This window comes from Nasonia vitripennis, chromosome 1 (genome assembly GCF_009193385.2).
Source record: "Nasonia vitripennis strain AsymCx chromosome 1, Nvit_psr_1.1, whole genome shotgun sequence".
Lineage (NCBI taxonomy): Eukaryota > Metazoa > Arthropoda > Insecta > Hymenoptera > Pteromalidae > Nasonia > Nasonia vitripennis.
The window spans coordinates 24210750-24227653 of NC_045757.1; the positions used below are offsets into that span (position 1 = coordinate 24210750).

The 16904-nt window shown below is 31.6% G+C and overlaps 2 protein-coding genes across 4 annotated transcripts; both read left to right on the forward strand.

Annotated features, from left to right (window-relative positions):
• The first annotated feature begins 467 nt into the window (after positions 1–467).
• On the forward strand, positions 468–6255 carry LOC100115351 (ATP-dependent DNA helicase Q5). 2 transcript variants are annotated; one of them, XM_001600052.6, is made up of 14 exons: positions 468–1555; positions 1864–1988; positions 2070–2234; positions 2322–2495; positions 2590–2769; positions 2840–2945; positions 3030–3141; positions 3214–3465; positions 3565–3756; positions 3837–3966; positions 4073–4162; positions 4247–4429; positions 4530–5763; positions 5848–6255. In XM_001600052.6, the coding sequence occupies exons 1-14, from the start codon at positions 1441–1443 to the stop codon at positions 5910–5912; spliced, it is 3123 nt and encodes a 1040-aa protein (XP_001600102.2). In that variant the 5' UTR covers positions 468–1440; the 3' UTR covers positions 5913–6255. The 2 variants fall into 2 exon arrangements, with proteins under 2 accessions (XP_001600102.2, XP_016842235.1); XM_016986746.2 differs by lacking the exon at positions 468–1555 and adding an exon at positions 1576–1688.
• A 195-nt stretch (positions 6256–6450) lies between these two features.
• LOC100679529 lies at positions 6451–14728 on the forward strand. 2 transcript variants are annotated; one of them, XR_001729335.3, is made up of 15 exons: positions 6451–6832; positions 7560–7842; positions 8775–9040; positions 9125–9268; positions 9350–9553; positions 9641–9739; positions 9810–9908; positions 10021–10154; positions 10232–10342; positions 10488–10589; positions 10655–10765; positions 10858–10944; positions 11009–11122; positions 11285–11516; positions 13520–14728. XR_001729335.3 is itself a non-coding variant. In XM_003425199.5 (14 exons), exons 3-14 carry the CDS (start codon positions 8870–8872, stop codon positions 11397–11399), a joined length of 1491 nt encoding a protein of 496 aa, XP_003425247.1. In that variant the 5' UTR covers positions 6451–6832; positions 7560–7842; positions 8775–8869; the 3' UTR covers positions 11400–11637. The 2 variants fall into 2 exon arrangements, 1 of the variants encoding a protein (XP_003425247.1); XM_003425199.5 differs by lacking the exon at positions 13520–14728 and having other exon boundaries at positions 11285–11637.
• The last annotated feature ends 2176 nt before the right edge of the window (positions 14729–16904 follow it).

Consider the following 16904-nt stretch of genomic DNA (forward strand, 5'->3'; position numbering starts at 1 on the left):
AATTGTTGGTTTCATAATGGTTTAGTTGTTCAATCAGATAAATATTATAAACATTCAATTCCATATAAGGATTTATTTACATCTTTTAAGGCAGATCTAACTCAGGGTAGATTGATACAAAAGGCTAAAGAAGCAAAATTGACATTTGATGGCTTGTTTAATTCAAAGAATTGTATTGATATCTTCACAGATGGTTCAAAAATTATAAATAACGAGGACAATACCTCGGCCGTGGGTTTTGCAGTGTGGAGTGGGTCGGAATTTTTCATAGATGCTTATAGAATACCAGATTTCTCCTCAATATTCACAGCAGAGTGTGCAGCGATTAATTTCGCTTTGAACAAGATCAGCTCGTGGATTAATTTAAAAGATTTTACGAAAGAAAAATTTCGTATTTTTTCTGACTCACAAAGTATTTCTGACTCACAAAGTTAGTTCATTGAATAGGATTGAAGGTTTCTCACATGAATCACCGTTGATGGTTGATTTGAGATCAAAATTAACTACGCTAAAAAATAATAATATTGAAATAGAAATCTATTGGATCCCCTCTCATAGAGGTATAGTTGGTAATGAAGAAGTCGACAAACTGGCTAAGTCTGGTGCATTGGGTGAAATTCGATTGCCTTTGGATATTCCCTCTTCTGATTTAATATCTATTTATAAGAAACAATGCAATGTAGCAAATAAGAACAAATTTTTATTGGATAAAGATACTAAAGGTATTTTTTACTTTGATAACTTTTATATTGAAACTAAAAAACCGTGGTATATCGACACGAAAGTACCAAGAAAAACTATTAGTATAATTAATCGTATTAGATCAGGCCATACTCGTCTTAACTCAAGTCTTATAAAGTATAAAATTGTTGATTCTGACGTTTGTAAATGTAGAAAGGATTCTGATACAATAGAGCATATTTTTTGGGATTGCGAACTACACGAAGAACATAGAAAAATTTTATTAGATAATCTTTATGCTCTCAAATTGTATGGTCCTTTCTCCATTATACCTTTTTTATATGAAATGAATCATAGAATTATTGAACTTATATCTGATTTTATAATTGCAATTGATCAATGTATCTAAAATTAAAATAAGTTTCAATGGTATAATTGTATTTTGAACGACCGATCGAACGAATGAATTGTAAACGATGGTTTTCTACGTTTTAGACACAAACTTGTATAATACTGTATATAACTAGCCTGATTGTGACATGGCAATGTAACCTATGTTATAGCCAATAAAATTATAATAAATCTAATCTTATTCTTTTTTGGCGCGCCAGCCCGCCAATCCTGTCTGCTGTTTATTGCCTCTTTGTTGCGATTTGCGTGAATTTGTGATCGGTGTTGTGCTTATGCCTAAAAGAAGTTATGTTAGTTAACCTTATATGGAGATATTATTAGTTGTTTATTCTTTTTTTAAACTTATCAATGACCAGCGAAATTTTCCCCGAAGCTAGATTAAGAGCCAAATTAAAAAGCCAGTTCGGCCATGACAATTATAAAAGTGACTTGCAGAGAAAAGCAGCTGAAGCTGTTTACAAAGGTATGAGAGGTTATTCCGCAGCTGATTTATAAACATTGATGCAACAAATTCATAAGGAACACTTTTGCTTGTCTTAACTGATGTCAACATTTAGCGAATTGGATACGCTCAATATACTTTTAATGATAATGACGTTTGTTGAAAAATATTTAGTTTATAAAATCTAATGCTTATTTTTATTTATCTTAAAGTAAATGTAATACTTACAATGTTAATAGCTGTACTGATATAAGTTATAATGCTTCCATATGTTGCTTAAAACGTCAACTTATTAGTTTCAATGACTTTATTTTTTAATTTTATTCCAGGAGAAAAAGATGTATACATCTGTATGCCAACTGGATCTGGAAAATCTTTGTGTTTTCAATTACCAGCTGTTACAAAAGAAAATTCTTATGCTATTGTCATTTCACCCCTTATAGCTCTTGTTAAGGTTATTATTAATTTTGTATATCATTTTGTCAAACCCAATAGTCGAATACAAGTTAGTATAAGTTATTTATTTCTTTTCTAGAATCAACTAGACTATTTAAATAGTAAAAATATTGTCGCCCATACTTTAAATAGCAAGACTACAAAGAACATGAGACTAGCTATAAAAACAGATATGTTATCGAGTAAACCAAAGATGAAGCTTCTTTACGTAACTCCTGAATTATGCGACACATCTACTTTCCAGGTATGTATCTTAATATAATAATTCAAAAGATAAAACTTTTGTGTTCTAGGGCTTGCATTAATTCATATTATATTATACTGATTACAGCTTATGTTAAGCCAAATAAAACCAAATGTGTTGTCTTATTTTGTTATCGACGAGGCACATTGTCTCAGTCAATGGGGCCATGATTTTAGACCTAGTTATAGAAAACTCATTGAATTAAGAAAAAAGCGACCAGAAGTACCAATTATAGCTCTTACTGCCACAGCTGCGAAAGAGGTGTATAATCACAAATATTTTAATTAAATTTTATCTTATGAATATTTAATCATACTATGAAGAAAATAAGTAATTATTTTAATTATATCTTTAGGTTAAAGAAGATATTTTTAAAACCTTGAAAATGGAAAGTCCGATGATATTTTCCACTCCAGTGTTTAGAACAAACTTATTCTATGATGTGTGGTTCATTGACGCCATACCAGATCCATTTGAACATTTAAAAAAATTCATCAACGATTCTCTTGGACCAAATGATGATTCAGTACCTAAAGTAATAACACTTCTTCGTATTGTGTATATCTATTATACAACTTCTATACATATATACTTGAACATTTTAGGAGAAGAAAAACTGTGGAATAATATATTGCAGAAAAAAAGAAACTACAGAAACATTGGCTAGGAAGTTATCTTCTATGGGAATTCCTACATTGTCTTATCATGCTGGTACTTGATTAGCATTTTATGCTTTGTGAAATCTTATTTCTTTGTATATTCTTTAAATAAAATCTTTACCTTTTCTACATTTAGGTTTGAAAAGTAAAGAAAGAATGGAAGTTCAAGATTCTTGGACTAATGGTGTAGTCCCAGTCATTGCCGCAACTTGTAGTTTTGGAATGGGTGTAGATAAGGGTTCAGTAAGGTAAAAATTTGATACCATAATTATTATAAATCTACTAACATTTTTTTCATTAACATGTCATTAACTTGATAGATTTGTTGCTCATTGGACAGTTCCACAAACAATTGCAAGTTATTATCAAGAATCAGGTAGAGCTGGTCGAGATGGAAAACAATCGTATTGTAGAGTATATTTCAGTCGAGAAGAATTCAATGCAATTAGTTTCCTGTGCCAAAATGCTGCAGAAGAAGAATTATCCACTTCACAGTATAAGAGTAGGCAAGATTATCAGCAAGCTAAAATGAAGTCATTCAAACAAATTGTAGAAAGTTTTACTGGTGTAAAGTGAGGTTTTTCAATTTTTTAATTTATTTGACAAAATATTCATGTACTAAACATTTTCAATAATTACAATTTTATTATTTATTGTTTATAATGTTAAAGGTGCAGGCACGCTTTGTTTTCAAAATATTTTGGTGACCCAGTGCCTCAATGTAAAAATAGGTGCGATGTTTGTAAAAATAAAGACGCTGTCAGAGAAAAGATTTTACATTTTGAATCATCGAATCATTATAGCAGACCAAAAAATCGTAAAGAACCTCTCGAAAGTTTTGGTATGGATAAATACGATAATGTGTATGTGTTTCTATATTATCTATCAATCAAAATTAACACAAATAAATAACTTCTAATCAATGAACATTAATTGTTATCAGTACATATGACAGTGATTCTGAAGGATCAGGAGAGCGAGAGCAACTGGATAAACAGGCAAGACTAGAGGAAAGAAAATTAATAAATGAGCAATTTCAACTTCGAAGAGGTGGAAAATTACAAGATAATGAGGTGATTTGATAATTTTTTTCTACATACTACAAAGGTTCTCTTTAATCAAAATATAATGTTTATACATATATATATATATATATATATATATTTTTTTTTTTTTCAGATACGTCAAATCAATTTACAGTATGCAAAGAAATCATGTGTTATTGCAGCCGATAGTACTGACATCAAAGTTAAGGGATTGACTGTAAACGTAAGATATTTTACAGTGTTTTTATTACTTCCAAATACTAATTATCTGTAATGGAACACAAATGCAATAAATTAATATCTTCAGGTGCGAGAACATTTTTATAGTAAAATAAATATTTGTTTGTTGGATAACTTTAAACTATGTGGGCATGAATGTGATAAACAATTAACAGAAAAAGATATTGATGAAATAGCTCGCAAAGTGGAGTACAATATTATCTGCAGTACAAAGGCAATTTCTCGATATAGATTTTTAACAACTCAAAAGGTTAATAGAATATTATTAACTAAGTACTATATTAATAAAACTTTTATTACAGTGTTAATTAATAATAATTATTTACAATGTTAAAAAATAATGTTGACAGATTTCACAAATTCAAAAGTACACAAAAAATATAGAACTTTGCAAAGACTTTAAAAACAATGGAAACTCTCATACAGAAAGTGAATTCGAAGAAAAAGAGCTAGAATATCAAGAAGCTGAAGACTCAAAAATTAAAGATGCTGATTCAAATCCATGTGGTGGTTTTACAACAGCTCTAGAATTAGATAGAATGAAAAAAAGTTCAATATCAACTACAGAATCGAGAAGACCAATTAAGATTTTCTCATCATCAAAATCAGATACATCCAATGCAAATACTTGTAATGGATTTAAAACAGCCTTAGAAATTTCAAAAACGAATGCCAAAAATAGCAAATTAAAGAAACAAACAGATTCTCGTTCCATCACAGATTTTTTTAAAAGTAATTCTAAAAATAGTGAAGCTACAAAAATTGAAAACAAAGATGAGTTTGATAGAGATGCAATAAAAGAATCTGAGAATAATATTACTGAATTAATTGAAAATCACAATCATTTTGAAAAAGTGGAAAACTTAAAGAATAAAACAGATTTCAAAGAAATTTCAGACGATAATAAAAGTGAAGCATATGCAAATGTGATAGGCTTTGATGACAACAATTGCATAGAAAAGAATTTAGAAAGAAAAATGATTAAAACCAAATCAGAAGAAAATATGATCAACAGCGGAGATACAATAGAATTAAAGCATTCAGAGAAATTGGAAAGTAAAAAATCTAAACGTGTAAACTCTTTCAAGCCTAAAGTTCCTACAAAGACTAAATTAGCTACCAAAAATGCCTTACTTTTTGGTGACGATTTATCGCCACAAAGAGGCGAGAATAAAGATGTTCTTGAAATACTTGATAGTACCAGCCGTAACAAAGCAAAGAGTACAAATGAAATATCTAAAAATGAAAATGAGAATAAAATTGAGATTGAAAAGTCAGTTTTACCAAGAACTAATCACGCAGATATTAAAAAACTTGAAAATTACAATAAACGTCCGTATAAAGATACAAAAGATTCAGAAAGTACAGATACAGATATGGTTCCAGATTCTAAACGTCAAAAACTGAATGACGAAGTACCGACAAATAAATCTCCAGAGTCGATAAAAATTCACAGAAAAACTTTTCACATTTTAAAACCAATTGTAATGAAATATTACGTCAGTCCTTATATTCCTGATGCTGCCAAATTCAAAAGTATTTTTAAAAAAATTCACATGGATATATTGGACAGAAAAATACATGGTGAGTGAATGTTTCAAATTAAACAAGACTAGTATTAAATTAAAATTAAAATTAAAACTAAAATTAAAATTATTTTTTATCTAGATGAAGGTGGTATAAAAACGTTAGCCGTTAGGAGAATAAAGTCAAAGAAATATCTTAATGACTAGGATCAATATTTTGAATGAACAACTCAGGTTATTTGTGCTTCCTAACAATCGGCTCATTAATTTAATTATTTGTTATTCATAACTTGTAAATATATTTATTTTGTTTATCGTTGAATGATAAATTATCATTGATTGATAGGGATTAATTGTACATCAGCATACTTATACATACATAATGATCATCTTCAATATCGTTCGTCACGCATAAAAATTCGAAAATAGAATTATACTTATTTTGAATAATTCATGGTGTTATTTTTTATGGGGAATGTAAAATTCTTTATAACTTATACACTAGATAAAGTTATATATTTATACAAATATACTTTCAGGTTTAAAACGATCAAAGTAGTTTTTTTGTAAGTCTATCCTTGCCTGCTACTTCTAGATAAATGTGATATGCTTGAGCTGATGATTTATAAATTATCAGTTTCAAGTATACAAAGCGATGTGAGCTGTGGGTTGCATTACATTTTATTATGTACTTTTTTTATTTAGATTTATTATATCGTTTTTGCAGATCATGATTAAATACATAAAAGAGATAGAGAGGGCAAAAGATGCATCCGTAGTGGATATGTTTGTTCTTTAATAAGTTCAAAGGTTACCTTGACTTGAAGCTTATTTAAAATTTGACGTAAAAAATAATGCGGCGAAAACGGAAATATTACTGTTAAGTTGTAAAGGAGTCTGGACTTGAAACTTAACGGCTTAATTGAAAGCTTAAAAAAAGTTGATCTATCGTTATGCGATGCTATACTACGCAATTTTATGGCCTATTGAGAGTGCCCGAGAAAAGCTATTAAATTTAATGGCAATTGACAAGTGAAAGTTTCTCATTTTGACTATTCGTTTCGTGCGGATCTGCTCAGACAGTATGAGGACACCAGAAGGGCACATTAGAGTATCAACTTGTTATGGTAAATAAATGAAAATTAGTATATAAATATAAATAGTTAGGCTGAACTAAATTGCTCTTATGGGGGGTTTTACAAAAACGTTTTACAAACGAGCATTTACAGCACTATATATCGTCGCTCCCTACGAAGAGTAGCACTGTTCAAATTTCCCGTCATAAGTAGCACAACTAATTTCACGCATGCTAGACTAGCACAACTCAAACTTTCAACAACGATTTTCTATAAAAATTTGCCGATTTTTGCAAAACTGTCCCTAATGAACATTTTTAAATATTCACAATTTACAACTTTTTACCGAATTTAAAAATGTTTTCACAAATACTAATAATTTTTTACAAAGCTTTTTTTTAAATTGTTCACTTTTTAGACATTTTCGAAACTTTTTAAAACTTTTCGCGGCAAATCACGGAAATACGTGAGTTGTGCTACTCTTGGCGGCATTTCTGAACTGTGCTACTCTTCGCGGCAAATCGTGAGTTGTGCTAGTTTTCGTTTGAGAATTTGAACTGTGCTAGTCTTCGTACGGAGCGACGATATACAAGCTTTATTCTTGCATCAGACGAGTTTTTTGCGAAAAGTGAGCCTTTTGTCGACGTAATAATATTATATGTATATACTCATATTATATTCTTTTTCGTAAAACCTTCCATAAGAACAATGTAGTTCACCCTAACCAGAGCCCTATAACTATTTATATTCCAATTTTGGCCTTTTGCCACCCGTCCAGGGCACCCGTCGAAACCTCATTTGATCGTTGGCGCTAATGTTCCCCCTCACCGCGACTCGCGCCAACAGCGATCGCAAACACGTACGGCCAGCTGTGTCCTGTCGCGGGCTGTCGGTTGTCCCTGTGTATATATAGGTATGATCATCCAATATCCGCCAGTGTCATTGTATCACTGGCGTTTCATTAGTCGTCAGCGTCGATAAGTAGTCCCCGGATTTTGAAGGGCCTGCAAAGACTAAATAATAAGTGACCGTATAGGTGTGTTGTTGCTGATTTGGCTTGGGTAAGTTTTCGATTTAATTCAACAACCTGTTGCTCGGTAAAATCGGAAGATAAATAAAAATCTCATGTGTCAAAGCGTTAGACCGGCTTATTGTGCTGTATGTTCTACTCCGGATATTTCACTTTCAACTAGAACAAGAGTAAAACAGAATAGTAAGATTGTCAACAGTTATCCGGAATTTCGAGTGTGATACTTCTAATTTTCGATAACGATGCTTTGCGACATCTAACTTTTTGAATTTGGAATAAGCATTTTATAAACACAGAGCTGCGGTAGATCAATGTCAAAGTGACAAATCGTAACGTGTGCATTTCAAAACGACTGAAGTGTGTTTTTAAGTCGCCTCGTATTCGCCTTGGTATAAGAGCAATGTATTATTTATTTATGTTCCAATTTTCGCCACATCATTTGATTTACACGTAAACGCTTGGCGCTAGTAGTGTACCCTTACAAAGGGTATATTATGGATAGTTCGAGCGTGATATAAAAAGCTATCGCATAAGTTGCATTCGTGATATTTTTTTAATTGTAATTTGTTTGAATGACTCAATTTATCATCATATTTGCCAAGAAGTTCACGGAGTGAATTTATTGTTAGTAGCTGAATAGACAAACGGTATATATGTCTTCATTATTATAAAGTCTGTCTGTCACAATTTAAATCGTTATCCAACAGCTGTTCGCTCATTATATCAATAGAAATACATGTTATTCGCAGCTACACTAAAATATACCTATATTTATGTAAACACGATTCGGTTGTCGCGCGCGATTTATGTTTACAGTGTTAAATTTTGCTGGTAAATCAGAACTATATAATTACAGCGGTTTACAGCTTCACCAAACTATAATCGAATGAAAATTCGATATTTCGCATATCGAAGACATGATTCATGGTACATCCGTATTCCGTAATTTGTTTGTTTTTTCAGTTTCGCAGAACCTGCTCATCACTGCAGGAGAAAATACTTGCCATCTGCAATTAACAATTATTACAATTATTAATATATAAAATTAACTCGGAGACATGGCGGAAGACGATCAACCCCTTGATGTGTGCCCCTACAATAAGAGCCATCATATTTTGCGAACGAGAATGCCACACCACATAACTAAGTGTAGCAAAAATTATCCAGGTATCAAACTAAAGCATTGCCCATATGACCGACGGCACAGGCTGCACCCAGAGGATTATGAAGTACGTCTTTATAACTTTTTTTACGCACATTCGATTATTTAAACTGTGCGATGCATTTTAACTTGAACCGTCGAATTATTTCAGAGGCACGTCCAGTCCTGTCAAGCAAAAGAATTTACCGCTCAAACTACGGAAATTGAAGAAAATCGAAACGCAACGTTCGAAACACCTGGAATACTACCAGTCCAGCCATTTGTAGCATGGGATACGCGGGTAAAAGTATGGGTTGTAAGTTATCGTCATTCAGTAATTATAAAAGTTCCCGTGAATTGTTTTCTGAAAATTTATGATGAAATTTCTCTTTAACAGGTCGATGGGGAATCGCCTAGTCCACTTCAAAGTATTCAAGCAAATTCGGAAACTTGGCAATTCGCAGCTCCTTTAATAGGTGGCTCAAAAAAACAAAGAAAAGAGCATCGATATCTACAAAGACGTTTGGTTCAGGAGCAGGGGGAGTTTAACGATCCTAGTCAGAAAGAAAATCAAAATCAGAAAAGCATTGAAAATTATCAGGTGCGCGATTGCTTTTTTAAATAAATTTGCGTCAGGTTTTTCGCACGACGTTAACTCAATTGATTGCGTTTTTTTTTGTATCCTTAGGATAAATATGAAATCTTTCAAACAGAATCACAGAAATCTTCGAATGAGGAGCAGCATATCTTTGATAAATTGCATGAAAAACCTGCTATAGTTCAATCAGTTAGTAGAAAGTTTGTCAAAGAGAATTTATTATGCATATATTCATAAATATCGAAAACTGCAATTTTAGGTGCAGAGCATTGCTAGTCCTTCTACAAAGACAGAAACTGAAGCCTTAAAGATATCTGAGTTGTATATCAATAATCAAAAAAATGATTCTGCTAAACAGGTATAGTATATTTGTAGTCAAATAATATGACTAAATATTTTTTTCAAGTGTGCAATCGATTCTTATAACATTTAATAATTTTCATAATCCTGATGTAATGTTGAACACAAAGTCAAACATTAGTTCTTTTAACTACGCTGCTGCACTAAGTGCAAAGAACAAACATACTAGGCAGACAGCAAACTTAAAGACTGCTACTAATTGGAACCATTCACTTGAGTCTGAGCGTGCTGATACATTAGCGCGGTAAGGGTACTAACCAAATCTACAATATCTAATCATTGACTATTCAAAACTCATTAACTATTCAAAAAATTGTTTAGCTGCTCTGTTGCACTAACTTCCAAATACGAACAAACTAGACAGACAACAAAGACTGCTACTAAATGGAATACTTCATTTGAGTCCAGAGCTGGTAATGCATTGGGATGCTGGTAAGCATGCAGACTAAATAAAGAATATATAATTATAGACTAACTATTAAAATATTTTTAACTATTCTAAAATTTGAACTCTTTTATTGAGTCTGGCAAATTCTAGTGTACGTAAAATTTTTTACTAACTTGAATAAATTTTTAGCTATGCTGCTGCAGTTAATTCCAAGGATAAACAAACCACAGAGATGAGGACTGCTATAAAAAGAAACACTTTACTTGAGTCTAAAGCTGGCAATACATCTGGGTAATAAGTGCATCACTAGGTTTTAGAATATATAACTATTTTTACTAACTGTAAACAATTTCTAGCTTCTCTTCTGCAACAACTTCCAACTATGGACAGACTATACAGACGAAGACACAGACAGCTACTAAATGGAATACTCCACTCGAGTCCAAAGTTGGTGATGCCTTAGGAAGGTAAGTGTGTGCAAATAATGTAGAATAGATAAGAGTAGCAAAGAAATTTAGAATATATCAAATTGTTGACTAACCATTCAAAAAATTTGCAGTTATGCTACCTTACTTAGTTCCAAAAATAAACAGAATAGACACTCAAATTCTCTACTTAAGTCTAAGGCTGGCAATACATTCGAGTGGTGAGTGCATCTATAGAATCTAGAATATATTACTTTTTCCTAACAAAATTCAAAATGTTTTCAGCTATTCTTCCGCACTAAATTCAAAAAATGAACACGCTACTAAGAAGACAAATCTAACTCCGTATACTAACTTGAATTCTTTACTTAAATCTAAAGCGTGTGATACAACAGAGGGGTAAGAATACCGACATGATTTTTTACAACTTGTGCACGAATTATATAGCAAATTAATGGATTAAAACATTTTTATTGCTTACTCATTTAAAATTGCAAAAATCAGACTTCTGCTCTTTAGTGTATAATTTATTATTTGACTAATTATTAAAAAAATTTTCAGATATTCTGCTAAACTGAATTCCAAAAACGAACGAAATGCAAAAGTGACGATAAAGACTCATACCAACTCGAATTTATCTCTCAAGTCTAAAGGTGATGATGAATTTGTGTGGTAAAAGTGCCGACGGAATACCAAGAATATAAATTTTCGACTAATAACCATTCCAAAACTTTTCCGATGATAATTAGTTGATTAATTAGTATATTTTGAGACTTAAGGAGGAGCTATTAAGGTCAGATAATTTTTTTTAATTAAAAATTCTATTTTTTTCCTACAAAGTTTCTTTTAAACCATGACTTAAAAATATAAGGACTGATTTGAATTAAACTTATTTATAACTATCAGTACAGTTATTCTGTTCTATAGTCAACATTTTATACCTTTTATCATATCAGATTTTTAAATTGATGCTATTCGCGATTTATTTTTCAATAAATTTAATTTAAGGGGTCAAGCCTGGGTTAAATCCTGCAAAAAAAAAAAACAAAAAGATATTATTCTTACCAAAAAATTTTTGATTTGATGTAATTTGAAAAAAAAAAATTCTATTGAAAATATATAAAATATACACCATTTTTATCGAAAAAAAAAATGTATATACCTTATAAAATCATTGACCAAAATTCATGACATTTCACTATATAAATAAGTGTTTTTAGTCACTTGCCACGGCTTTTTGAAAGATCCGGACCGTCTTCTTTACTCTAGCCGGGCTTAAAATGTACCTTAAACATGCCCCCTCGGACCGATCGAGAGACATTGCTAAAAAATATAAATCCAATACTACTAGTAAGAAAATTTGTCCGGATCTTTCAAAAAGCCGTGGCAAGTGACTGAAAACACTTATTTATATAGTGAAATGTCATGAATTTTGGTCAATGATTTTACCAGGTATATACATGTTTTTTTTTTCGATAAATATGGTGTATATTTTATATATTTTCAATAGATTTTTTTTTTCAAATTACATCAAATCAAAAATTTTTTGGTAAGAAGAATATCTTCTTGTTTTTTTACAGGATTTAACCCAGGCTTGACCCCCTAACGAAATAGCAATATATTTTTTTTAATTATAAGTTATTTAAAAATAATTTTTGAAACAATATTAAATTAATGGACAGAAGCTAGAACTTTTTCTATCAAAGATCAGTGTTATTGATTAAAACTATTGGATTGGGCGCTTACATCTCATATGTTTGTTTATTGCCGGAATTAAGTAAATCGTCCATATCTGAAAAGTATTTCTGTTATCAAAATTCAAGTGAAGATGTGAGCAATCATTATTATTACACGATTATTACACGATGTCTGCCAATTATCTTATGATTATTAAAATATTCCAATGTGTAATATTTTTATATAACCATAAGAATTATATTTGTACTTAATCAAGTTATTTTCAAATATTATTACTATTTGAAAACCGGTCGCTGTTGAGATTAGAGCAATTTTGTACTTTTCTATTTTTATGTGCACAATATAGAAAATAAAAAGTTGTTTTTTAATTTCTTTTTGTTCATCTCGATGTCTTTTTTACCCGAAAAAGTTTTTTAGAATTAAAATATTCATCTCAATCGATTTCCTCAAATGCATACAATTTATCTTAGTTAATGCAATTAATCATTATCTGTACATAGTCAATTTATTTGACAGAGCAGATGGCGCTTTGGCAATATGTATTAATCTATTAAAATTCAACTTGCCAAAATAATTGGTAAATCACATTCTTTAGGAACGATTAGGAAAATACGCAAAAAATTATTTAGAGATATAGATAACTCATGATAACTACCATTTCAATGCGAAGTGGTGATAAGATTGACAGAGCACATTATTTAGGAATACTTATAAATATATGATATGATTAAATATTGAAATGATACAATCAAATAATCAAAGGAAAAATGTATTTACTCTCGAATATAGAACATTAATTTTGTTTCTATTAATCCATTAATGTTTAATTTAAACTATACGCACGCTATATTTTTATATAAATCTAATAATTACCACTTATGCGCATCAGCAATGAGTAGTTGTTACCTTATTAATTTTATCACGTTTGGAGATAAAATAGTTTTCAAGAGCATTGTATTATCGTCCCAGACGTCGATATGTATGATAAGAACAAATTTGTCATAACTTTTAATTTTAGCAATAGCTATGTCATTATATACATTTTTTTAGAATGGCATTCACGTATATTTGATAACTTCGTTTGGGTTTTTTTTTCAGATTAAAAAAAGTGTTGTTTGGTTTAGACATTCTCGAATTATCTATTGTAAGGTAAAAACAACGTCAAACACAAGGCGAGGATCATCTACCTCCTCGTAACGATCAATCGATACTATAAAAATGGTGAACAATGAAATAACAGATTTTCATAAGAGCGATAGGCATTTTATATAGATTACAGCTTTGTGAGATTGAGTTAAGTTGTAACTGCTGATTTGTACATAGCTCATTAATCATGCGATGCGCTCTGCTCTTCCTTTATATACAGGCGTAATTGCGTACATCCCGTGCGACATATATACATAATACATGCACCCGGGTCAGTCGTATGCATGGCGTGTCGTTTAAAAATCAATACTCTGTGTCAATTTTGCATCGACATTTAAGATAACCTTCTAATTTATATTGTATCGCTCTTCGGTATCGAAAGACATTCATCCGTGCAAGGGTTATCGCGAAGGCATGTCCAGCCAAAACTATCTATGATTCCGAGTACATGAATGCAACACGTGACGAACATTTTTCGCAGATAAGTAGTTGTTGTATAGCACGTGTTTAGCGTGAAATGATACTCAAGCATACTATACAATATATATAATATATATATGTATATACCGTTATTGGCGGAAAATGTATCAGTGCAACGTTTATTCGTTTTAATTTTTTTTCGACTCATAGTGGCGATATCATGACTACTGCACTCGACAGAAACAAATTCAATTCTTTTTTTGCAATGAAACTTTAATAATAATCACTTTATTCCCTGAAAAGCGGTACTAAAGTAGCTTTGTATTCTGTCATATATTTTGTCTCCCAAATTTGCGGGGATAAAGTTACTTTATTCCCGCAAATGCGGGGCTTCATAGTACAACAAGGGTCGAAAGTAGCAGATTTTTTCCGCTGGTGGGTTTACTGCCCGAGCGAAACGAGCTACTTTTGCCCCGATTTTCAGGTGCCAAAGGTGGCCATTCCGGTCGGGTGTGGAATAAAATTTTTGATGATTTTAAATACATTTTCTATTTTTGGAAAAATAAAAAAAAATTTTATTTTTAAAAACTGCAAACCTTGAAAAATTAAAAAAAATTGATTTAGTTTGTATTGACAATGGATATGTAGAACCTATACTTTTTAAGACAACAAAGTTGCTACATAGTTAAGGTAGTACTACCCAAAAGTGATTGACCGTTCAGAATTTGATAAAATTTGGTATGCTGTTAGATATTGATAAGATAAACACTCAGTTAAAATTTGGTGAAGGTTTGGAACCTGTGCCAAAAGTTATAAACATTTCTATTTGCGAAAATCTGCACTTTTCGAGTAATTGCTTAATTTCACAAAACTTACCGTTCAGAATTTACCCAAACTTTGCAAATTAGTAGATAAACATGTAACGAATAAGTTGATACCTCAAAAATCTAAACTTGGAACGTGTGAGCGTAGTAATAAAGAAATAAAAGTTTAAAAATGTACACTAACCTCAAAAAAATGAGTCAAATCAGCTTCTGTCTGAAACTTTTTATTGATAATAACGGTAAATAAAATTGTTTGATGAGAATGTTTAATCATTATTTAATGTAACTTAATTTACGCAACTTCTATTATTATGTGTATCTCGCAAATAAACAACATATAAAAAGTGGACTTGTTTTGACTACCACAGTACTATACCTTAAGTCGGGAATAAAGATCTATACTCAACGCGGGATTAAAGTTGACCATTTCCTCGGGTGATTACTGAACAGTAAAATTACCAGCAGGATTAATCTATGACTTTAGTCCCTTGTTGCATAATGTGCTATCTTGATTGACACCTATATATACCGTTTTTTATTTCGCAGTTTTTAATAGTATATTACGATACAAGTCGCATAAATAGTCCATTATGGCACAGCGGTATTAGCACCCGGCGTAGCGATTTTATAGCACTGGGTGGCATAAATCCGCATCTATGTCACGTCTATCCGTGGCATAAATAGTCCATTATTGTACTGTGCTGATCGCTAACTACACGGTGCAAAAGTAGATTGTTTAGGCCACGGATAGGCGTGACAGCGGATTTATGCTAGTCAGTGCTATAAGTAAAATAGTGTACGATACTCGTGGCATAAATAGTCCGATACGGCACGGCGTTTAGATCCCTCGCTCCGCTCGGGTGCTAATACACGCCGTGCCGTAAAGTACGACTTATGCCACTAGTATCGTAATGTATTAATATCGTCGCTCCCTACGAAGAGTAGCACTGTTCAAATTTCCCGTCATAAGTAGCACAACTATTTCCCACGTGGAAAAGATTTATCCAGTCTGTATACAGGTTAGATACAGACTATATACAAAAGTGATTGTATATAAACTATATACAGTCTATATACAGACTGGATAGAAAAAAAATTCGGATGTGCGGTTCCCCTGGCAACGACTTTTCAACGAGAATTATTACCATGGCAACCAAGGAAAATTTTTCTTGTTTTTGCTCAATTTTATATAGCCTGTCTATAGACTGTATACAGACTGTATACAGACTGGATAAAATAAGCGATCACTTTTGTATAAAGTCTGTATACAATTGGCTGTATATAACCTGTATACAGACTGGATACATTTTTTCCACGTGGGTTGACGCGCGCTAGACTAGCACAACTCAAAATTTCCCGCGAAGACTAGCACAACTCGCGCATTTACCGCGAAAACTATAGCACAACTCAAAATAAACAACGAATATCTATACAAATTTCCCGATTTTTGCGAAAATGTCCCTAATGAACATTTTCAAGTGTTCACAATTTACAACTTTTTACCGAATTTAAAATTATTTTCACAGATACAATAATTTTTTACAAGCATTTTTAAATTGTTCAATTTTTTTAGAAATTTTTGAAACTTTTCAAAACTTTGAGGTTTGTCTGTCTTTCAAGGTTTTCATGAACTTAACTAACCCAATAATCCAATAAAAACATAAAATACTGACATTTTAAGTAATATAAGTCGCGAGTTGTGCTAGTCTTAGCGGGAAATACGTGAGTTGTGCTACTCTTCGCGGCAGATAGTGAGTGGTGGTAGTTTTCGTTTGAAAATTCAAACTGTACTTGCCTTCGTACGGAGCGACGATATCTGCACGGTTAGACTTTTTATTGCGTGGACTTTGTTCCTCATTGATTCGAATCGAAAATATCAGATACCACGCGCACAGACGCTGGCAATAATCTTTCCACGCTCTTTATTTATATATTTATCAAAGTTTTACGATGTCAACACTACCTATAAAAACGTATCTCTTCGCATTGTAGCCGAATTGAACGTTTATATACAGAGCTTTATAACATTTTGCAAGTATATCATTTATATGCTCATAGTCTCTTAAAAAATGAGCCTAAAATTTGCAATTTTG